The sequence below is a fragment of the Theobroma cacao genome, chromosome 7 (genome assembly GCF_000208745.1).
Source record: "Theobroma cacao cultivar B97-61/B2 chromosome 7, Criollo_cocoa_genome_V2, whole genome shotgun sequence".
NCBI classification, from domain to species: Eukaryota; Viridiplantae; Streptophyta; class Magnoliopsida; order Malvales; family Malvaceae; genus Theobroma; species Theobroma cacao.
This window is the reverse complement of record NC_030856.1, coordinates 11,579,771-11,604,476: the sequence shown is the minus strand read 5'-3', so window position 1 is coordinate 11,604,476 and position 24,706 is coordinate 11,579,771. Positions and strand designations below refer to the sequence as shown.

The 24,706-nt window shown below is 33.9% G+C and overlaps 1 protein-coding gene across 1 annotated transcript; it reads left to right on the top strand.

Annotated features, from left to right (window-relative positions):
- LOC108662782 (UPF0481 protein At3g47200-like) lies at positions 6,624 to 12,768 on the top strand. Its single transcript, XM_018124361.1, has 6 exons — positions 6,624 to 6,718; positions 6,778 to 6,889; positions 7,131 to 7,221; positions 7,447 to 7,502; positions 11,274 to 11,999; positions 12,196 to 12,768. Exons 1-6 carry the CDS (start codon positions 6,624 to 6,626, stop codon positions 12,691 to 12,693), a joined length of 1,578 nt encoding a protein of 525 aa, XP_017979850.1. The 3' UTR covers positions 12,694 to 12,768.

The window sequence follows — 24,706 nt, the reverse complement described above, 5'->3', positions numbered from 1 at the left end:
ATAAGTTTGAAATATTGGGATCACTTTTCTCTGCTATAATGGTTCTCCAGAGACTACTTTTTTTAATTACCACATCTCTATATTTATTTTTTAAGCAAAGTTCTACCGTTAATGCGTAAATCAATCACTCCAAATACACCGTAGTCTGTATAGTTGCAAATCGACTCCGAATTAGCGAAATATATGTTCATTTTTAGTAATGACCCATTCCATAGGAACGTTCTTTGTATTTTTTATTACTTTAATAATCAAATATAAATATAAGCACGACCTAGGACAGGTTGGATTTGGGCTCAACTTTGTATTTCTCTTTTATTATTGTGAGACATTGACATTTGTTGACATGCATGGTCATGAATGTCGACTGCTTTATTGGAAAAAAAAAAGACACCACTTAACAACTGACCCTAACAAACAGAAGTGTTAATCTTTCCAACAATTTGCGCCCCCCTCCCCCCGCCCACTAAATGATGATCCCTCTATAAAAGGAAGGAGTCTGGCCATCGGGAGCCATTGATGATCGAACAAAACATTCAAACAAACATTGCAGCATGGCCTCTACAGATTCAATTATCAGTATTTCTTCTATAAGAAAAGGGTCAGCCCATCCGAGTGCATCAAGGAGAACCCTCCAAGTAACTGAAAAAGATAATGAATGGTTCATTGAGATTCGTGATGCCTTCAACCCTGACCTTGAGAGCGACTATGAAATGCCAATGCCTGTTTGCATCTGTCTGATGCCCAAGCCTCTTGTCCATGTGAAGCCGGGAGCCTACACGCCCCAGCTAATAGCATTGGGACTTTATAACCATTTCCAGCCTGAGCTCTATGAGATGGAGCATTACAAGCTTGCTGCTGTAAAGAGGGCAATCACGCCAGTATTCCAGCTCTCCGTATTTGAAAACCTCATTGAAGAGATTGTCACGCAAGTGCCATATATCTGCAAGTGTTCTCGTGGCTTGACTGCTCCTAATCATGATATAATATCTTGGATAATGGCCGTTGACGGGCTTTTCCTGCTTGACCTGCTTAACACTTTCACCAACAGAGGAGAAATTTCTCAACAGTCTACAGGGAAGAAGCAGCCTGAGGCTTATGCCTTACTTAAAGTTGTACTGAAGCTCGAGAACCAGATTCCCATGTTCGTTTTAAAAATGATCCTGGAAAAGATCTATTACGACTTCCCCGGCCAACTGTTGTATGACATGTTGAAGAAATTTTGTGAGGAGGTCTCTCCGATCAAATTGCAGTGGAGTACTACTACTCGACCGTTGGACAAAGTCTTAGAGCACCGACATTTGTTGGATCTTCTGTATCATTCTATCACGTTTAAGAAGGATAATGGCGAGACTCACCCTGATGGCTTAACCAAAGAACGCTCCTGCCTCCCATCAGAGGCTTCGCCTCCCATTGGCGGACCAATTACCTGTGCTGTCGTCTCTGACCTATTGAATATGTTGTCGAGTCTGAAACTTGGTAAAGTGTTTAAGTTAATTACAAAGGTACTGGGGCTCATCCACATACCATCCATGGCATTTTTTAAAGGGAAGAAAGTTCTGATTCCTTCGGTGTCGGAACTCTGCCGCGCTTGATTGTAGTTCTGCCCCACAGATGGTGGCACTGCCAATGTTAGATTCGACGGTAACACCAAGACATTTTACCTTCCTGTTATCACTTTGAAGCATACGTCAGAAGTGGTAATGAGAAACTTGGTGGTCTACGAAACTATGGCTAAGTCAAAGACCAAGTCATTGAATTTCAAACGATACACCGAACCGATGAGCGCGATTGTTGATACCATCGAAGACGTTGAGCTGCTTAAGAAGGCCCGAGTCCTTACCACAGTCCCTAATAAACAAAAAGAGGAGGCCATAGCCCTTGAGAGTGAAATTTTAAGTGATGCTGAGATAGTGGAAACCTTTAACGAGATGACAAAAACAATGGAGTCAAAAGATTGGTTCATCTACGAAGCCATTAGAGAAGCTAACAAATGTTACAATAACACCGAGTAGGTGAAGGCTTATAGGCTGATGAAGAAGCACATCTACACTTCCTGGAAGATTCTTACGCTTTTTGCTTCTCTGCTAATCTCGTTGCTGATGGCCTTGCAAACAGTTTGCGATGTCTATAGCTGTCCTGGTCTATTCCATACAATCAAGAAGACATGGAGGCTTGATTGTATTAGGTGTCTTCTTTTCTGTCTTCCCCACTTAACGCGTCAGCGATGTTCCTCCGGCATGGATAGGTTTCAAGTCTGATTATGTTCTTTTTCAAGCATAATTAAGTACCATGTTGGCTTTAAGGTGATGCTTTTTAACATCCTACAATAATTCTTTTTTTTTAATTTTAATAAGTATTGCCTTTTACATGCCATTATCAATGAACATGAACATTGTCGTGCTAGAAAATTTTTCTATAGGTATAATTGACAAAAATTATCCCAGTCGTGATTAGATGGATGTCACTTGTCACATGTTCTTTTTTTATTGGCATTGAGGAAAAAAAATATATTACAAAAAAAGCACCCATTGTAAGGAAAATAATGTTCTTAGCATTTCTTTACAGATTCCAACCCTTAAACAGTCCATTCTTCTACAGATTAAAGAAAACAAAAACTAAAATCAAGGAAAATAAATAATAGTGTATTGTTGGAAAATGGTACATATACCCTACAGTGTTGCCAGCTCTTGTGCCCCTCTTGCAGAAGGCCAAGCATAATTCAAGGAAACAACCCTGATCAAGGAAGCCCTCATCAGCCATATACAAGCTCGCTTCCCCCCAACAACCACCATTGTCAATTATAAATCTTATCTTAAATATGAAAAAGCCCTCAATGCAAACCCATTGATGGGCAGTGGCCGCCAAAACAATATTCTATTCTTATTTGTGAAATTTAAAATTACCACATATGTATAAAATTACTAATTAATTTTTCATATCTTGCAACCTAAATATATAGTTTTTTCTATTGAAAAACAAAATTGTAAAACACTGACTTATAGCTACTACAGTACAATTTAAAGATTTCGAAAATTCATCTATAAGTGTTGAGGAATTGGACCATATCTATGGTTTTATTCTTGTACAAAAATAGATAAAATTAATTAAATGACCCCTCTTTTAAGCTTTTTGTGAAACCTCAACCTTTATAGATGCGTAACTCGAGGTGGAACTTATGTTTAAAGGTTTAATTTGAGCTAATGATGCTAGTTTTATGTTACTTATAATTATTTTATGTCATTATAGGAGTAGGATTCAAAAATAATTTCAATTGGTGAAGAAAGATGCATAATGGATTGTTGCTCTATTTGCATATATTTCAGTTTTTCAAGCATATCTCCCACTGAAGAAGTCAAAATAACATGATTTTTAGACCATTAGAAAGCTAAGAGGTAGGGCCACAACTTTTATGTTTACCACTTTATCCAGTTTTGAAGGAAAGGTGGTCAAAATCTTTGTTTAAGTGGAAGTATTGTGCTAGAAAAACAGATTCAGACAGAACATTTGAATGCCGCAGTACTGGAAATTGAGAGCCGCGGCCCTGAACCTAATTTCTACAAATAACAAGTTTAGGGGATTTTTGAAGCTTGGACTTCTGAGGGATACTTAAGGGACCTCTTTTAGCGGATTTTGAACCTTTTCCCAATGTCAAAAGAGTAAAAAGATTGCACAAGAAAAGGAGGAAAACAAGTGACCTTGTTAAGGGCATTATTGTAATTGCATGAGAAATTAGATAAGCTTTAACTATAAAGATCTCATCTCTTCCAGCAACTTTTACAATTCTCTAGCAACTTTTTCTTCCTCTTCCCATCTCACATTTCTCTCCTTTTCCATGAAAGTTTCTTTCAAGCTTCCATCACTCTCTCAAACTAACCTCAATTTTCGTGCTTTACACACCCTGTTGTAGGGTTTTTCCTAATCTTTTACTCCTTCACCTTAAACAAACCCTTAAAAAATCTTTTTTCAATACTTTCTCTCACCAGCTGAACTTTGTAGAGAGAAAGAGAGAGAGAGAGAGATTTTTCATGATAGCTTGAGAATTCTTGGGAAGAAATTTCATTACAATCTTCCAAGGTGAGTGATGAATTAGGATTGGTTTTGAGTTGTTGATGATGGCTAGTAATTAGAGTTATGAGTTCTGCTATTTGCTAAATTGTTTATCTATTTCTAGTGTTACTAAAGCAGAGAAATGGAATAGCCAATCTATTGGTAATTGGATGGTAGATAGGAAGGGCTATTGAAGCTTGATTTGGGAAACAACTTTTGGAGTGATATTAATGTAAATTGGATTGGCTGTGATGTTTTTGTGCATGGTAGGTTCCAACAAGGCCCCTCAGCCCCATTTGGACCATTAGGGAAGTTAGAGTCGATTAAAGGTTCAACAATTACCGGTGAGTGAACTTGCATTAAAAGGTTTTAGGATATACGCATATAAGTTTGATTGAATCCCCTCAAACATTTTATTTGGTTCTTTCTTCAAAACTTGCACAGGAACAAGCCCTTATAAAATGTTTTCATGTTATGAGATGGATAGTGTGATCAATTCATATGTTTCTGTATAATGTTGATATATATATATATATATCCTAAATGGTACCATTGTGTGACAAATGCAACCGTGCATGTGTGGGGTGAGTTTGCACTTGCCAGTGATGACGGTGGTGAGGGAGGTGGATGGTGATACTGCCCGTGTGCACGATGTGGGGGGATGTACACAATGGCATTAATTGTGCACGATGTGGAGCGATGCACACGATGACTCCAGCTATGTGCACGATGTAGGGGGATGTACATGAGCTGGGTGAGATGGGTGTCCGGCTATGTGCACGATGTGGGGGGATGCACATGCCTGGGTGAGATGGGGTGGTATACGAATTGATATATGCTTAAGTATATGTACATGCAATAGAAAGATCATGATTATAATATGTGATTGTATGGAATGATGAATCTTGAAAATTTTCCAATTACTTGCAAATTGATTTTATTGTAGCGAGAAATAGTTTGTTTATGCTGCCTTGCTTGGATGATTGCTGGAAATTTCCTCTTTTTCCAACTTCATGCTGAATATGGTTCCTTCATCATTAAATGATTTAATAACCAGGGGTTTAATGGAGGGATTTTAATAAGAACTTGAACTAAGTTGCATTATTTTCGAATAAGTTCATCATGATTATCAACTTTCCTTATTGTTGCTTGTTCCCTTCCTTTGTTCACTCACTGGGTTTATACTCACTGTTTTTAACTTTATGTTTTCAGATCAAGAGGCAGCCAGTAACTAGGTTGAGGTGTCGTCGTAGATTCGTATCCTTGGTAGGTTCTTGGCATTCCATAGCTGTACCTTCACCTTGGTCACTCTGCTAGAAGCCCAAAGTCATTTTTATTTGTAAATATGTATATGTGATGTAAAGTACTAAGATGTATGCCTTAGACCATATATGTATATTTTGATTGGTAAGCTATCATGAATGGCAATGGTTAATATTATTTTGGGTTAATATAAATGCAGTTTTGATTGCTATAGTTTATTAGTAAAGTACTTAAAGGGTAAAATTATGAGATGTAACTTTCAGAATAATTAATGGGATGATGAGCAGGATTACATAAATAGGCTTGCTTGGGCTTAGTAGACTATGTCTATTGAGTCCATGCACCGATCACAGCTCAAAAATCAGATCATGACAAAGTTGGTATCAGAGCCCTAGGTTGTCTAGATCCTAGGACTTCCTTTTTGTTGGCCCAGCGGAGTGTCGAGTCTTTATGTGGAAACTTCGGTTGTCAAGTGTGAACTACGACACATTTTACAACCAAGGGACCACATAGATTCTCTATCTTAGAAACCACCTTTTTTCCTTAAGTATGATTATAAATAATACTTAATAACAGGTGTTTGCTATTGTCTAGGTAAGAATACTGCCTAAGACACGAGCTGCCTCAAGACAGATGGGGGAGCAAGATGCTTCTAATGAGATGATAGATAGGCAACGGGCATCCACCCTTAGGAGGCAAGGTAGACGTGGTAGGGCCACAAGGTCGATGAGGGTGGATACGTTTATGGGTAGGCGAGAGGAAAGACAATCTTCGGGTGATATGGATAGACAACCAACTGGGGGCATTACCATCGAGGACTTAGTGGCAGGCCTGTAGGGAGTTAATCGGGTTGTAGAGATGATGGCAGCCCGAATGGATGATATACAAAGAATAGTGGAGGGGAGACCTACAGTACAAGAATCCCTTCATTCCCAAGGGCAGGCCGAACGCTAACATCTTGAGGTTAAGAAGGGTCATTTAGAGATTTCTCTTCCTAATTTGTCAAGCTTAAGCCTCCGTCATTTTCAAGGTCTGATGCATAGGAGAAACCCTAGATTTTCTTAGATAAAATGGAGAAAATTTGTAACGCCTTGGGATGTTCCAGTGTCTGATCAGTCGAGCTAGTCGCCTTCCTATTAGAAGACGTGGCGCAATAGTGGTATAGCTCCTTATGTAGAGGCAAACCAACGAATGCAACACCATTGACTTGGAGTGAGTTCAGTACAGCCTTCTTAGATCGATTTTTACCACTTAGTGTACGTAATGCTAGAGCTAGAGAGTTTGATGCTTTAGTCCAAACCTCGAGTCTGACGATGTCAGATTATGACATAAAACTCACACGGTTGTCTCGATATGCGCCTTATTTAGTTTCTACAGAGGATATGAAGATTGAGAGGTTTATGGATGGGTTAGTGGAGCCATTGTTTAAGATTGTGGCATATTGAGATTTTAATACCTACTCCGCAGTAGTGGATTGCACCAGCGGATTGAGATGAGGACTAGTGAGAGTAGGGTTGCAAGGGATAGAGCAAAAAAGGCCAAGATAAAGGGTTATCAAGGTCGTAAGATTTTAGCGGTGGTATTTCATCTTCTAATTGTCAGGGCCCACAAAGGGACTCACGATTGCCCCAAAAGGGGAGTGACGTGACTAGTGTCAATGTTGGACCAGGGTAGAAAACTTTTAATGGAGGAAGGCAGCAAGATTCTAGATAGAGTAGTCAAGTTATCCACCCTTGTGATACTTGTGGGAGACGACATAGTGAACGATGCTTATGTACTACGAGATTTTGTTATGGGTGTGGTCAATCTGGACATATTAGGAGGGATTGCTCGATGGCTCATCAATCCCAAGTTCTGCTCGCAACTCTACCCAGCCAACCTCATCTGATTGGGAGGCTAGTAGATTAAGAGGTAGAAGTGCTGTTACTTCCTTTTAGGGTAAGCTTTCTGGGTTAGGACGTCAAAGTTTCGTCGATAGAGGCCAAGCGAGGGTATATTCTTTAACACCCCAAGAGGCTTAGACATCCAATGTAGTGGTTTTGGGTACTCTTTCCGTTTGTAATATGGATGCTCAAGTATTGTTTGATCCTAGTGCTACCCATTCTTTTATTTCTCCATGTTTTGCACTTCGTTTAGGTAAGGATCGTGTTAGGAGAGAAGAACAATTGGTGGTGTCTACTCCTTTAAAGGAGGTATTTGTGACAGAATGGGAATATGAATCCTGTGTAGTTTGAGTCAAGGACAAAAACACATTGGTGAATCTAGTGGTGTTAGACACCTTAGACTTTGACGTGATCTTGGGAATGGATTGATTATCACCTTGTCATGCCAGTGTGGATTGTTATCATAAATTGGTTAGATTTGATTTTCTCGGTGAATCATCATTTAGTATTCAAAGGGATAGGAGTAATGCTCCAACCAATTTGATATCATACTTTGCACAAATCTTGCCTGATTTCTTCTTTACCGAAGTTAGACGAGGTAAAGAATTAAGGGGTCCAAAATCATTCTTTTCTGACTTCTTTCTCTCCCGTCATTAACAAAAGGAGTGCTAGCTATACTTTGTATCCTATTATATTAAGATTTATGCCATGCTTTCTTTTTTTGTTCATTTTTCATATTTTTATAGTTTTTAATGCTTTACTGATGGGTTGGGTTTTTTGGAGTTAAGCCGATTTTCTTAATTTCTACGACTATTATCCTGAATATGGGATACAAAAGCTACTACTTTGATTGGAAAATGGAGGAAACAGCCTCTTATGCGTATAAAAGATTAAAAAAAAAAATCCTCAACTTGTTGCCTTGGCCTTCTGGTTAAAAACTTCAAGGAAAAAAAAAACAAAAGTAAACGAAGAAAGAAAGAACATTGGCCTGGGAAAGAAGAATCTACTTTGAGTCTTTAGCATCACTCTGTCCAAGAATTTTAGCAACCATACAAGCAAAATGCTTACAACATGTTGGTTAACGAAATGAAATATAAGAGAATAGAACATTAATTTATTTTTTTTATTTTATTTTTTAAATAGTAATAATTTATAAATTATTTAAAATATTAATAACTTATAATTTAAACAAATATATGATTATTTTACTTTATTCTTTATTCTTTATTTTTACAATATTAAAATATTAAAAATTTGCAATTAAAATTTTAATTTATTGAAGTATTAGTTTTTAATAATTTATAATTAAAATTATAAACTTTGTTACTTTTTTTTCATTTTGATTTTTCTATTTTTTCTTCTCTGTCGGTAGATCACCGGAGATGTGGATGGCGTAATGGACTGTTGATCTATCACTTTTTGTGATTGGATCTGGTCACTACATAGTCAGATCGACAAAAATGTCAGATTTAGTGCTTGCTCAGTCGTAGTTGGCTATGGAGGCACTAGTGCCACCGTTGCCATTGCCACCCTCCACTATCCTTTGGTGGTGGAGGAAATTTAGGGAGAGATAAAGAGAGGCGGATCAAAAGAGAGAGAAAGAAAAAGAGAAAAATGAGAGAAAAAAAAACTTTTTATATGGTAGGGTTAGTAAATTCTTAAAATTAGCAAAGGTATTTTTCTTCAAAAATTTTTTTGACTCTATTCCGCAAAGGATGAAATAATTAAATACCAAAAGTGCCAATAATATTTGTTATGTGTTTTTAAGGAATAACCATTGCATACCATAAAGACAAACCAAAGAAAAAGAATAGATGTCACTTAAAATTAGGGGAATGCCAAACCAGCCCTTAGTATTTTAAGCAGCAACGTTGGATAATTATGGCTTATTGATTTTTTACAAAACCAGCTGCTCAGTGTCTTCAATATCAACTTATCATATGTGACTCCAACTCTATTTGATAATCAGTTTTAGATTTCAATGAAATTTTATCTCTTAAGAGTTTTTTTAATGACCTGTTAAAAGTTATTTAGTGGTTAAATTTAGAGTTACCTTTTGTTATCATTGGATTTTAAAATATAATCTTTATGTATTTTGGTTCATGGAATAGAATGCAATGAATAGGATATGTAATCTGTGAAAATAGAATAAAATAGAAATAGGATGGAAATTTTATTATGTAATTTAGTTGATGGGATGGAATAAGGTAGGAATTGCTATTATGACTTATTGCAATGTTTGATTGGTCAAAATAATTTTGGAATAACAAAAGAATAGATGATAAAAAGATAAAAATACCCTTTAACATAATATATGATTATCTATTTTATTTTATTTCATTTTTTAAATATTGATAAGTTATAATTTATTTAAAATATTAATAATTGATAATTTAAATATTAACATTTTTAAATATTATATTTGTTTATAATTTTAAATATTATTATGATTAAAATATTAATAATTTAAATATAAATATTTTAATATAATTTAATTACTAATATTTTAATTAATAATATTTTATTTATAATTTAATATTATTNTAATATATGATTATCTATTTTATTTTTAAAATATTAATAATTTATAATTTATTTAAAATATTTATAATTGATAATTTAAATATTAACATTTTATTTATAATTTAAATATTAATAATTTTAATTAATTTTACTTTTCAAAAAAATAATTTTAATTAATTTTTAAATTTAAAATATTAATTGTTTATAATATATAATTAAAAGCTTAAACTTTTTATTTTCAATTCTTTGTTTTCTTTTTTTTTTTTATCTTCACTTATAAGGGACATTTTTATCTTATTTATTTTAGAAGCCATTCCCCACCAATGAAATAGTAAATACCACGAGGGTTGGGATGAGCTACCTATTTCTGCCTTTACACCTTTACAGAAATGTCTCCTCGCCAATAATCTATCTTATAACTTTTTTGAGCAGGTGAAGCCGTTTCCTAGGCCTAGTTTTAAAGCAGCTTTTGCTTACCCGGTAAACGAAAATGCCTATGAACTTTGTATTAAAATTTATTTTCTTGCCTTTTAACTATTTGTGCTTTTGCATGTTTCCTACGTTTTCTCTTTCCCAGCAATGTATCTTACATATTTATCTTTCAAGCCTGAGGGTTTAAGAGGATGGTTTATAACATGAGCAATGGTCCTCGTGTATGGTAGGCAGTGTCTTACTCTCTTGTGTGGTCATTGTGTTCACTTTTCTTCTTTTCTCCTAGTATTTTAATGTATTATGTTGGGAGAGAGAAATGAATATGTTAGGAGAGATTCTGGCACAAGATGAATGAACGGTATAACTATGCTCTCTTTTTGGTGTCGACAACTAAGCAGTTGTATCATATTGATTATGTTGGCAGTTTATGATTGTTATTTTTTATCTTGTAATAATATTTAAATCATTGGCCTAGCAAAAACAAAATCTTACATTTACCTTAGACAGATAAAAAAAAAAAGCTGCTAATTAATTATAGGGTACCTATCATCACAACTCCTCCAAGTTGGGTAAATGAAAAATTTGAAAATGCCTATGAAATTTATCTATGATCATGAAATTTAAATTAAGTATTTATGCCATCCATAAGATTTTCTATCCGCACAATCCATGTTCCACAATAGTAAATTTCACCAACGTCACCTCCATATTCTTTGTTATTATAAATTAGTTATATTCCAATTTTTTCCTCGGAGGATGGCTGGGTCTTACTTTTTGTACATACACTCTTGTCCTGTTTTCTTTGGGTTTGCATATTGCTGTGATAAGTCTTATTTCTGATGGAATAAATATACATCGATCTTCTGCTTTTCAAAAAAAAAATTATATTCCTATTTGAACACAGTACTTTTGGTAAGTTCAGATAAAAAATATGTTATCTGTAATCTTTTACACCTGTTTGTCATTTCCATTTACTCTTGTACTCAACTAAGCGTGGGTAACAAAAAATTTTCTTTTAATCAAGTACGTTATTAATTTTTCTCATGCATTTTAGCTAGTAGGGCTTGTGCATATGTCAAAATGTGCCTCCTTTTCCAACAAAGTATCTTATATATTTTTGCATAGGTGATACAAAAATCTCCGAGTTCTGCCTCTCTAGGGCTTGACGAAGAGGCCTATCTTTTGAAAGTGCCTCATCAACTACGGCAGGTAAATGAAAGTGCCTATGAACCACAACTAAGTTCAATTGGTCCTTATCACCACGGTAAGCAGCACTTGATTGAGATGGAAGTGTACAAAAATCGTTGTTTACAAAAGATTCTTAAGAGAGAAAGCAAGCATAGATGTTACGAGGCAGTCGACTTTAAACGAGCTCGCAAATGGTATTCCCCATCCTTCTTGAATGATATTGAAGCTAAATTTCAAGAAATAATGCTAGTTGATGGTTGCTTTATTGTTGAGCTATTAAGGCAGATGGTAACAGGTGAATATGATGATCCTATTTTCAAAAAAGAGTGGGTCCAAAATGCCTTACTTGGCGACTTGTTGCTATTCGAAAATCAACTTCCTTTCTTTGTGTTAGTGGGCTTGTATCACGTGATCAAGGATCCAACAGATGGAAAAGATTTCGCTTGCCAGGCTTTTTCTGTTCTTTCTGATTTCTTGCCAGGGCCAGGGACGTGGAAAGAAAACCCTCCTACCATCAAAGATACCGACGATATCAAGGACCTACTAAGCTTACTACATGATAATTGGTGTCCTTCTCCTCAAGGAATAAGGCGCCATCAGGATTACTATAGAACAAAAGATGAAAAAGCAAAGGCAGGAGAAGAAGCAAGAGAAAAGGTGGCCTAGAAAAAAAATGGAAATTCACACCCTGTGGCGTAGAAGAGCCAAAAGAAAAAAAAATCCAAGGCGACGTAGAGAGCGGTGTGACTATCACATGCTGTGCAAGAGAAAAGGAAAATTTAAGAAAAGGCCTATTGGAATGGCAATCCTTACGTTGTGCAACAGAGCTGAAAGAAGCAGGAATCCAATTCATGAATAGCACCGGAGAGAGCGGTGTGAACAGTTGTTTCATATAAGCTTTACAGACGCGACAATGAAGATTCCAACCTTTGTGGTTAACGACGATACCGAGCGTCTCTTTCGTAACCTCATTGCCTATGAACTATATGAGGAAGGTTCAACTTATGTCATTGATTATGTCACGTTGATGGATAACCTTATCAACTCAAGCAAGGATGTGCAATTGCTTCGTTTCAGTGAAGTAATCGAAAATATGTTGGGTGATGATGAAGCTGTTGCTAAAATGATTAACAAACTTCGTGACCATGTTATCTTATGCGGTGATACCTTTTATTATGAGGAGATATTTGTCGACGTGAAGAGGCATTGCGCAAGACGTTGGAACACATGGAAGGCGAAATTAAGGCATGATTATTTTAACAGTCCATGGGCACTCATCTCCTTTATTGCTGCTCTTCTCGCTATCCTTCTTACCATCGGACAGTTTATAACTGCACTCATTCCTCTTGTAAAATAATGGATTGCAGGCAGGCTTGAGGCTTGGTGGTTGTAAAATATGGTAAACTAAAGCTCATGCGCTTCTTGCCTTTTAGTTGTTCTTGTTTTTGTCTCCTTATGTTTTTCTCATTGTTGTTAAGTTTAGCTATTTGGTTTAGTTACTTTCAGTTTTTCCCTTTGAGTTTGTCTCAGTTGTATTGTTCTCGTTATGTTTATGGTGATACATCTACTTTGTACTTTCTTCGTATATTCAATAAAGTCTTTTATTTGCCAGCAACAAAAGAACAAAAACTATAGTTCATGGGTTAAATTATTACACATAATATAAATGGTTTATCATAAGGATGGTTGTATAAGTAATTGCTTAAATAAATGCTTGCCCTTAATTTGCAATTTAATTTCTAACTAGAGATAGAAATTACTCATTCCGTCTGATATATATGTTATATTTGCATATTTTTAGTTGTTCTAAATTAATATCTTATTTGGAAAAGTAAAAAAAAAAAAAAGAAAGATCGTTCTTACTTTTCCTTATTAGCTTTAACTATAACTATTCACTTTTTTTTTTTGTCAAGATAAGTTGTGAAAGAAAATTCATAATCAATGAAGTCAAAAATCCACCTTTAAATTCTTTAAATTTTGTATAAAGTTAAAATTAAAGACAAATATGAAACGAAAGAATTATAATCTTCTCGAAATTCAAAACTTCTTTTTGAAAGGAAGGGGAGTTGCACATTTTTTTATGTGTTAAAATTAAATTAAATTTTGTGTACATTATGTGTTGGATCTTTGAATATTTAAAAAAAGTTTAAATTTTATTAGGATAATCTTAAAATGTAGCTTTTCAAGGCATGTGTTAATAATAGGTTCGGTCATATTTTTTTACAATAATCTCAACTACTGCCAACATTCTCGTACACTAAATTAATTCTTATTAACACTCTTAACCGAAGATTTCTTTTCTACAAACAAAAACTAAACAAAACTTTTGATAAATTGCAAGCTATTTTGTATCCCACCCTAAGTAAGAGCCCAAGAATGTAATTGTCTTTTTCGTAAATTTTGTATATTCATGTAAATTGCTTGTATAGTCAGAAGCAATGGATTGTAATAAATCTAAATTGTGGTATGATACCATGAATGATGAAATAAATTCTATGGTGAATAATCAAGTCTGGGATATTCTAAAGTTATCTAATGGGTCGAAGGCCATTAGTTGTAAATGGATTTTCAAAACTAAGAAAACTCATTAGGCAACATTGAGAGATACAAAGCAAGACTTGTTGCTAAAAGATTCACAGAAAAGGAAGAAATTGACTATCAAGAGACCTTTTCTCCTATGTCTGGAAATGGTTCTTTCTGTATTATCATAGCATTGGTTACCCATTCTGACTTAGAATTACATCAAATGGATGTGAAAACGGCATTCCTCAATGGAGATTTAGAGGAAGAGGTACACATGAAACAACCTGAAAGGTTTATTTCTGATCATGGTGAATATTTGGTTTGCAAGCTTAAGAAGTCTATATATGGACTTAACCAGGCCTCTTGTTAGTGGTACTTAAAATTCCATAATGTAATTACTTCTTTTGGTTTTATAGAGAGTGTTATGGATCAATGTATATACCATAAGGTTAGTGGGAGTAAAATCATCTTTTTGGTTTTATATGTGGATGATATTTTACTTGCAACCAATGATTTGGGGTTGTTGCATAAGGTAAAACAATTTCTCTCCGAACATTTTGATATGAAAGATATGGGTGAGGCATCTTATGTCATTGGCATTAAGATTCATAGGGTCAGATCTCAGGGCCTTTTGGGATTGTCTCACGAAGCCTATATCAATAAAGTTTTTAAGAGATTTTGGATGAAAGATTGTTCACTCAATGTTGCACCCATTGTGAAGGGTGATAGGTTTAGCTTGAAACAATGTTCCAAAAATGATCTTGAAAGGGAAGGGATGAAAAATATTCCATATGCTTCAGTTGTTGGGAGCCTAATGTATGCTTAGTTTTGTATTAGACTAAACATTACATTTGCAGTTGGAATGTTGTGAAGTTATCAAAGCAACCAAGGATTAGACCATTGGAAAGCTGCAAATAAGGTCATGAGGTACCTTCAAGGAACAAAAGATTTCATACTTACATATAGTCTTTCCAATAATCTAGAGGTAGTTGGATACTCAGATTCAAATTTGCTGGTTGTGTTGACTTTCGTAAATCAACATTTGGATAAATCTTTATATTTGCTGGAAAAGTTATATCTTGGAGAAGTACAATGCAATCTCTAATTGTTACTTCTATCACGGAAGTAGAGTTTGTTTCTTGTTTTGAGGTGACATCACAATATATTTGGTTGAAGAGTTTCATTTATGGGCTTCAAGTTGTTGAGTCTATCTCGAAGCCATTAGAGTTGTATTGAGACAATTCATCAACTATGTTCTTTGCTAAGAATAATAAGAGTGAAAGTAGAAGTAAACATTGACATTAAATACTTAGTTGTTAGAAAGCACATAAAAGCAAATAAAGTGCTCACTGAGCATATTCACACTAAGCTAATGATTGCAAATCCTCTAACAAAGGGCATGCCATCAAAGTTGTTTAAGGATCATGTTTTACAAATGGAACTTTGTTATGTCTTTTTTTTTTTATAATTAGGGAAGGGAGGATTCGAACCCTGCTTTTTAGGCAAGGGGATTATGCTGCAACCAATGAGACAGATGCTTGGGTGCATCTTGTCACATATCGTTTGAATTAAGACGTTAGCATATTTTATTGTGAAACTTTGAATTTTTAATTGTTTTCTCTTTTCAAATTGAGAATAACAATTACCTTTGAGAACCTCGAATAAACATTTGAGGTTTATTCATAAAATTATATACCACATATTGAGCTTTTTGCAAAAAATGATTTTTGCATTGTAATACATGGAAGGTAATACTTGTTTTTAAAGGACTTACAACCATGATTCTTGTAATTTATTCTTTTTGTTTTAAGCATTTGGGTAATTAAACTAATTTATTGTGTAGATATTAAAATAACAAATGTTTGGATCAAGTGGGAGAATGTTGGAATTCTAGATTTGATTTAAATTTAAAATTCAAATATGGTTCTATCACGTATTTGTTATTATCTAGCAAAAATTTATCTTTCACATTTAAGTATATGACAATATTAGTTTAAGTGATATAGATAAAATCTATTTTAAATTCTAAATAAAGATATCCCTTAAAGTTTGGGAGATATTAGATTTCCTTGATGGGAGGAAGTCTATAAATATATATCTTATGATGTACCAAAAAAATAATAGATATCTTATGACTTCCTTGACACAACCAATTCATTAACCATGTATCTATCGTAGTGAATTACACTGGCTCAGAAGATCTCATAAAAAAAGTTTTTTATTTTATTAATTAGAAGTTAGTATCAATTTCTATTTATTTCCATTGTTATATTATTTGTAAATATGTTTGAGTAAGATTTAACATGTACATGTACATGTAGTTCGAGAATTTTATAAGTAGGGTCGGGAAGAATTTAAAGCAGATACTTCATTTATAACCCAACCAAAACAAATAAAGTTCCCACTCAACGATAACCAAAAAATAGTAAAAAGTCTTATTCTTAATTCTTTACTTCTATAACGAAACTATGGAGGACATGGAAACAAGGTCGACAAAATTTTTTGTGATTCCTCCGATGGAAGAGGAGAGAGGAGATACTTTACGTCAATCTTCCCGGTTTCCTTTATCATCTCTAATGGAAGATTAGGTAAATAATTAAGGTCCAAAATATCTCTTTTCTGACTTGTTTCTCACCCCTTATAGACAAGGGGTTGCTATGGGTTTTATCCTATTATATTAAGATTTATGCCATGCTTTTTTTTCTCTTCTTGTTTTTTTCATATATATTTTTCATTCTTTTGTATTTTTTTAATGCTTTTGTGATGGATTTGAGTTGTTAAATAATATTTTTTTCCTCAAACAAAGCCCAATTCATTAATAATAAATAATTAAGTACAAGAAAGCCTCAGAGTTCAAATTATTTGAATTGTGAAAGAATAAAGTATCTACCTGAAAGCACCACCCAGTGGGGTACATACATCCACTATAATAAACAAAAGTTCCTGAGCAACAGAAAGCCATTTGTAACAAAATAACATTAGTAGCAACGAAAATGAAGATATACAAGCACATCATGCATCCTTTTCAAAATCTATGGGAGCATCGGGGAAAAAAATGTTGGTGTATTTTCAAAATCAAAGGTTATGTCACATAATGAAAATGAAAACCTATCTTAGCTCAAAGGTTATGCCATATAAAGTGACATAGTGTGACTATTGGATTATAGGCAGATTTTCATGTGAATGGTTATGTCTCTTGGTAAAATGACGTCAAAAAGTTATGAGACAAATTGAAAAAACACCATGGCTCAAAAGTTTAAATATGAAAAGTTATTGTTTCAAATTATAACTCAAAGATTATGTTTTACAGAATGAATAGTTGTCCTTTCATAAGATGATGATTGAAACAATACCTTTATCCAAAAGTTGTGTCTGGCAAAATTTGAAGATATCTTTGGGACAAAATGGTGCCTTAATGAAAGGGTTGTGTCCTTGAAGAAAAGACACTTGCAAGCCTATATAGAGGGTTTGTTACCAACCATTTTTGACACATCAAATCAAAAACAAAACAAGAGCAAGAAAAGTGTTGTGTTCTATTAACATAAACACTTAAGTTCCCATCAACTACAAAAGTGTCCAAATTCCTTATAATCTACTTGCTACAGAAAGTAGATTTCAAGGCCAAACAACTTTGCAAACCCTCGGGTGTATCTAGCAGTCTACTTTCGTAAAGTGCAAGACAAACTTAGACGTTAGCTTCATTGTATCCCTAAGGCTATTCGCATTATTCCCCTTTGCATACTAAGTGGTGGGGGCAAAATAAGTCTTAAAGATAAAGTCTATTGAAAAGCTCCCCTTGAAGTCAATTTTGCTAGTTCCTTGAGTTCCATTCAAACCCCATTTGCAACAACAATTTTAAGACTTATTTTTTGTGGTGTTGGAATTCAATGGGTTTCTTAAAAGTGATACAACACCATCGTCAAGCTAGACCACTTTGAAAAAGGAAACTTTGTTTATTGGCAAAAGATGGATTGATTTGATGGTGGCAAAGAATGTGACAAAATGGTTCCTTATCAGATTACAGGATAAGTTTTCTTTCCTTACTTGATATGCATGATATTATATTCGATATGCATGGAAAAACGTATATCAGTTGAAAAGAAAGATTTTGTTATATTCTTATATAATCTTGATATGAATAAGGTTATTGTTGTGTTTTCTACAATTGACATACTTATCCCATCATGGAAAGATAGTAAGAAAAAGTATAAGAAAGAAAAGATGTCTTTCGAGGACCTTGGTAATCATCTTCAAATAAAAAAAAAATGTTGCAACCAAGATGAAGTTACAAACAAAATGAGAAAGATAAATATCCTAAAGTAAGCCATCTTGAGTTGATGAAGGTCTATGTGATGGAAGACACAAGGCAATATTCCTATTATACATGAAGATATAATGGTGCCAATATGTAAATTTAACATCTTGATATATGGTGCAATCACATTTTATCATCGAAGGGATAATAGTGTAATATAGATATTTAATATCGTTGATATGGCATTCCTATTGTGCAATAAAGGTGCAATGATGCTTATGTAAACATATACCTTGATGTGCTAATTTGACATTCCGATTATACATTAGGATACAATGATGTCAATTGAGACAAAAAGGAAATGTGTGTGAACTTGTAAAGTCCTTGTATGGATTAGAACAAGCACTTAAACTATGGCATCAAAGTTTGATAAGGTTGTGCTAGCTAATGGCTACAAGATCTATCAATCTAATAAATGTGTCTATAGTAAGTTCCAAGTGTCATCATTTGTGTATATGTGGATGACATGTTAATCTTTGGTACCAATTTTGGAACCGATGGAAGACACAAAAAGGTTATTGTCAAAGAATTTTGACATGAAAAATATGGGTGTGGCGGCTGTTATTCTTGGCATAAGAATAATGAGAGACAATAATTGCCTAACATTGTCTCAATCTCATTGAAAAGATTGTAATGAAATATGGTATGTCAGATTGTATGCCAATGTCTACGCATTATGATTCTAATCTAAAGCTTGTACCTAACAAAGACAAGCCAATATCACAAAAATGAATATACAAAGGTGATTGAATGCCTAAAATATGCTATGGTCTATACAAGGCCAGATATTGCTTTTGCGATTGGGATGCTAAGTTGATCTACAAGTAATCCAAGTAAAGAACATTGGTATGCTATTCATAGAGTTCTAAGATACTTAAAGAGTACAAAGAATTATGGCATTTGTTATTCAGGTTTTCCTTCAGTTTTAAAAGGGTATACAAATGCTAGTTGAAACTCAAATAGAACAGATCATACTTCTACGATTGGTTGGATTTTTACAATTGGTGGGGGTTCTATTTCTTGGTGTTCTAAGAAATAATCTTGTCAAGCGGACTCCACTATGGCAGCTCAATTTATAGCTTTAGCATTTGTCACCCAAGAAGCAGAATGGTTGAGAGATTTACGCTATGAAATTCCATTGTGGCTTAAACCAATGGCACCAATCTTGATACATTGTGATAATGAAGCAACTGTATCAAAGGCATATAATCAAGCATACAATAGAAAGAGTCAATATATTGGACTTCGACATAGCATTGTAAGACAAAAAATTAGTGATGGCATAGTCACTATAAGTTATCTGAAGTCTTGTGAAAATTTAGCGAATCCGTTTACTAAAAGTCTAAAAAGGACTTGGTAATGAAGACCTCAAGATGGATGGGTTTCAAGCCTATCAACTAAATCTCTAATGGTGGGAGCTCACCTCGATGCTTGTGGCCGACCTGCAAGTCTTAAGTATTGACCATTCTACCACATGGATGATTGCAAGCACTAATTTATATTTTCCATCCCAAGGTGTATAGTGCTTGGTTCACGTAATGTGTAAGGTAAGGTTGAACAAAAGTTCTTAATAGACCCATAACATGCATATGTTAAAAGTGCTATAATTTCGGAGTACTTTCGATGAGAGCTACTTATGTGAGTGGCCACTTCTAGGAGCTAAAGGCTTGACTTTAACAACACTCATGAATGGATGCAAAACACAAGGCCATAAAACATGTTAGCAAAACTAGATACAAAGTGAGCAAGGAAGCTTGTGTGTGTTTAGTGGCCCGACTAGTCAAATGAAGAATCGATGGTTCAATGCTTGGTCAACCACTCAATTCAGACTAAAACCAACCACATTCACTAAGCAAAGGTTCAAATATGCGGGATACCTTCATTTATGCACAAGGTTCCCAAAGTTGTTGGTATTTGGAAATTTTGACAATGGTGGGGGATTGTTGGTGTATTTTCAAAATCAAAGGTTATGTCACATAATGAAAAGCTATCTTAGCTCAAAGGTTATGTCACATAAAGTGACAAAGTGTGACTATTGGATTGTAGGTAGGTTTTCATGTGAATGGTTATGTCTCTTGGTAAAATAACATCCAAAAGTTATGATACAAATTGAAAAAACACCATAGCTCAAAAGTTTAAATATGAGAAACTATTGTTTCAAATTATAACTCAAAGATTATGTTTTATGGAATGAATAATTGTCCTTTCATAAGATGATTATTGAAACAATACTTTTATCCAAAAGTTGTGTCTGACAACATGTAAAGATGTCTTTTGGACAAAATGGTGCCTTAATGAAAATGTTGTGTCCTTGAAGAAGAGACACTTGCAAGCCTATATAAAGGGCTTGTTACCAACCATTTTTGACACATCAAATCAAAAACAAAACAAGAGCAGAAAAATCAAGAGCAAGAAAAGTGTTATGTTCTATTAACATAAACACTTAAGTTACCATCAACTATAAAAGTGTCCAAATTCCTATAATCTACTTGCTGCATAAAGTAGGCTCTAAGGCCAAACAACTTTGCAAACCCTCAGGTGTATCTAGTGGTTTACTCTAATAAAGTGCAAGATGAAGTTAGACGTTGGCTTCATTGTATCCCAAAGACTATTCACATTATTCCCTTTTGCATATCTAATGGTGGGGGGGGAAATAAGTCTTAAAGATAACGTCTATTGAAAGGCTCGCCTTGAAGTCAATTTTCCCGATTCCTTGAGTTCCATCTAAACCCCATTGGCACCAACAAAGAATGTACAAGAAACAAATAGAAATAGTGCAGAAAAAAAGCTCCACCGTGCACAACTTCTCTCCTCCATGACCAGTGGCATACCATGTGACTTGTTTCACCAGCATGTTATAAATTAACTTCTCTCTAAATTTGTTTGTAGGAATCATCTCCAATCAACTCCTGTATATTTGTTTTATGACTTTCTATAATTATGTTATAATAGTCTTTCTATAATAAAAATTTAAAAAGAAACAAAAATTGTATTGCAGCCACTTCATTTATAACCCAACCAAAACCCCATTGAACTCCAACCATTCCTTCCATGAACTAAAGAGAGCAACGAGGGAACAACTCTTTCACTCAACGACAATTTAGTAAAAAAAATTTTCTTCTTAATTCTTTGCTTCTATAGTGAAGCAATGGAGCAGATGGAGGACAACGGAAACAAGGCCAACATAATTTCTTCTCGGACTCATTTCTTATCGAATCCATCAAAAGAGGAGGGAGGAGATGTTGTAATTCAATCTTCCCATATTCATTTATCATCTCCAGTGGAAGACCAAGTCCAGGTATAGAATTAAGGTCCAAAATCTTTCTTTCATGACTTCTTTCTCACCCCCCATAAATGAAAGGAGTGCTATCTATGTATAGTTATTACTTTTTATCCTATCATTTATCCTATCATATCATGATTTATGCGATTGCTTTCTTTTCTTGTCTTTGTTTTCATTTTTCACATTCTTTATACTTTTTAATGCTTTTCTGATGCGTTTGGTTAATTTGTTGGAGTTAAATCTGATTGTCTTATTATTTTCTATGAATATTGCACTCGGGCGCATAGCTCTTTTCTTGGATATCATTAGATACAGAAGCTAATATTTTGATTGGAAAATGGAAGAACAACCTTTTTTGCGTATAAGAGACAAAAAAAAAAAAACAACAACAAAAATCCTCAACATGTGGCTTTGTAAATTTGTAAATCATTAAATATTTTTAGCTCGATAATATAAATTTTAATTTTTAATTTTCATAAAAATTATATTTATTTTAACTTAATTGACTTTTTATGTTAAATCTCACACATTTACATTAATATTCTAATAATGTTTATTCCACCTTTATAATTTTTTCATTAATTCTTATAAGTTTACGTCAAGGTTTTTCAATTGTTCATTTTCACTGTAATTATTGTTATCTTTATTATTATTCATTTATAAATTAAAATTTGTAAACTATTAAATACTTTTCCGTCGATAATATAAATTTAGATTTATAATTTTTTTTAAAATTATATTTATTTCAACTTAATTGTCTTGTTACATTAAATCTGACTTTTATAATTTTTTACATTAATTCATACAAGTTAATTTACGTCAAGATTTTTCAGTCGCTAATATCCACTATAATTATTTTATTCTTATCATTATTCATTTTTAAATTAAAATTTATAAACCATTAAATACTTTTATCTTGATAATATAAATATAAATATGTTTAATTTTCACAAAGAATACATTTGTTTTGATTTAATTGGTTTTTTTAGTATTATACAATTTTATTGGTGAGAACCATAACTAATTTAACTAGGAATTTTATGAGTACAAAAATAAAGCATCAACAAAAATTTAATACAATATAAATAACCCCTAGCTCCTATCTCCTGACAACAGCATCCTTTGCCAGAGAATCAACAGTACTATTTGCTGATCTTAACACATGACATATCTCCCAATTCTTAATTCTTCTCTTGAGATGGTCGATAAGCAAAGCTTGTGATATGAAATTCCAAAGAGCAAATTGAGGCTGATTAACCCATTTGACGTCATAGCAGAATCACTTTCAATAAGAAAAAAATGAGAATAAACCCATTTAGAAGCCACGAAAATAAGAGATGCTTTCTTAATAGCTAGGAACTCAGCTCCATTAGCATCACCAATCCTTGTTGCCTTTGAAAAAGTAATAAGCATCCTTCCCTTGAAATCTCTAAGCACTCCACCAATTCTTGACAACATTAAATTTAAGTTGACCCTTTGACATTTTTTTGCGTTTTCTTTTCTTTGATAGATAAATTCACTAATTTGAGATAAATTCATTAAATTTGGAAATCTGAAAATATTCAACACCAAAAATTGATCTTCCTTCCACTTAGCTCTAACCCACCAAGTTATTCTAATTTTAATCAAATCAAAAAATTGTAAGCTATCCCAACTTTTAGCATTGAAAATGATGTCATTCGCTTTTGCATGTTTCCTATAGTTTCTCCTTCCCTGCAATGTATCTTACATTTATCTTTTAAGTCTGAGTGGCCAAGGGGATGGTTTTATGTCCTAAGCAATGGTCCTAGTATGTGGTAGGAAGTGTCTTACTATCTTGTGTGTTCTTTATGTTTGGGTGTCTTTCTTTCTCCTAGTATGTGAATGTTTTATGGCAGGAGGGATTGAACACTAGTGGTTCACTATTATAATGTGAGAGGGACAAATCACTAGCTTAAAAGAGATTATGGTAGAAGATGGATGAAAGTTATAACTATGCTCTGGTTTTGGTGTTGACAACTAAGTAGTTGTATGACACTGCTTATGTTTGCCGTTTATGATTGTTCATTTTTGAACTCAGTAATAATATTTAAATCATTGGCCTAGCAAAAGCAAAAAAGAAAAAAGTTACATTGATCTTGGACAGGTGAAGCCATGGTCGCAGCCACTGCTAGAAGAGTGGAAAAAGGAGCTGGCCATTGAGTTGTACTCGATGTCATTGCAGTTGCTAGCTTCTGCCATACCTCCTGCTATTCAGGTAAATGAAAATTTTAAAAATGTCTAGGAAATTTACTTGTAATCATGAAATTAAGTGTTTAGATTAGCCCATCTCATTGTAAAAAATAGTTAATTAAGGTCAAGTATAAGGCTTTCTGTCCACCAAATGTGATACTGTGCAATCCACGTTCGATATTCCTAGACATGCCTCGCTTTAATTGACGATTAAAAACAAAAAATTGTCATCATTTTTAACAATATTTAAATATTTAAATTACAATATATATTAATTATCACTTACCTTGTCTTTTAGGGGCTTTTTTAATAAAATTATATTAAAAATTGTTTTGGGACAAGGCGGGCCATTAGTTTATTACATTCGACTGAAGACTTAATTAGTTAACTTCCCTTGAATAGTGGTTGCGACAATATTAAACTTCTAATGAAAAGTATGAATCTATAATCTCTTACACCTGTCTGTCATTTGCCACTCACTCTTTTGCTCAGCTGAGCATGAGGTAAAGAAAGCTTTCTAAAACTTTCTTTTTCTAACGCATTTTAGCTGGTATGGCTTTTGCATATATCGAAATGTGTCTCCTTTTCAACAAAGTATCTTACATATTTTTGCATTGTTGATACAAGAATCTCCATGTCCAGGACTCAACGACAAGGCTTATCTTTTGAAAGTACCTCATCATATGCGGCAAGTAAATGAAAGTGCCTGTGAACCCCAACTAATTTCAATTGGTTCATATTACCATGGTGCCAATTAGTAGCACTTGAAAGAGATGGAAGTGTACAAAACTCGGTGTTTACAAAAGATTCTTGAGAGAAAAGGTGAGCAAAGCAAGGATAGATGTGTGAAGGCCATGAACTTAGAACGAGCTCGCAGATGGTATTCCCCATCCTTATCAAATGATATTGAAGATAAATTTGGAAGAATGATACTACTTGATTGCTGCTTTATTGTTGAGCTATTGAGTGGGAAAATACCAAGTGATGATCTTTTTTTCAAACTAAAGTGGGTCCTAAATGCCTTATATCATGACTTGT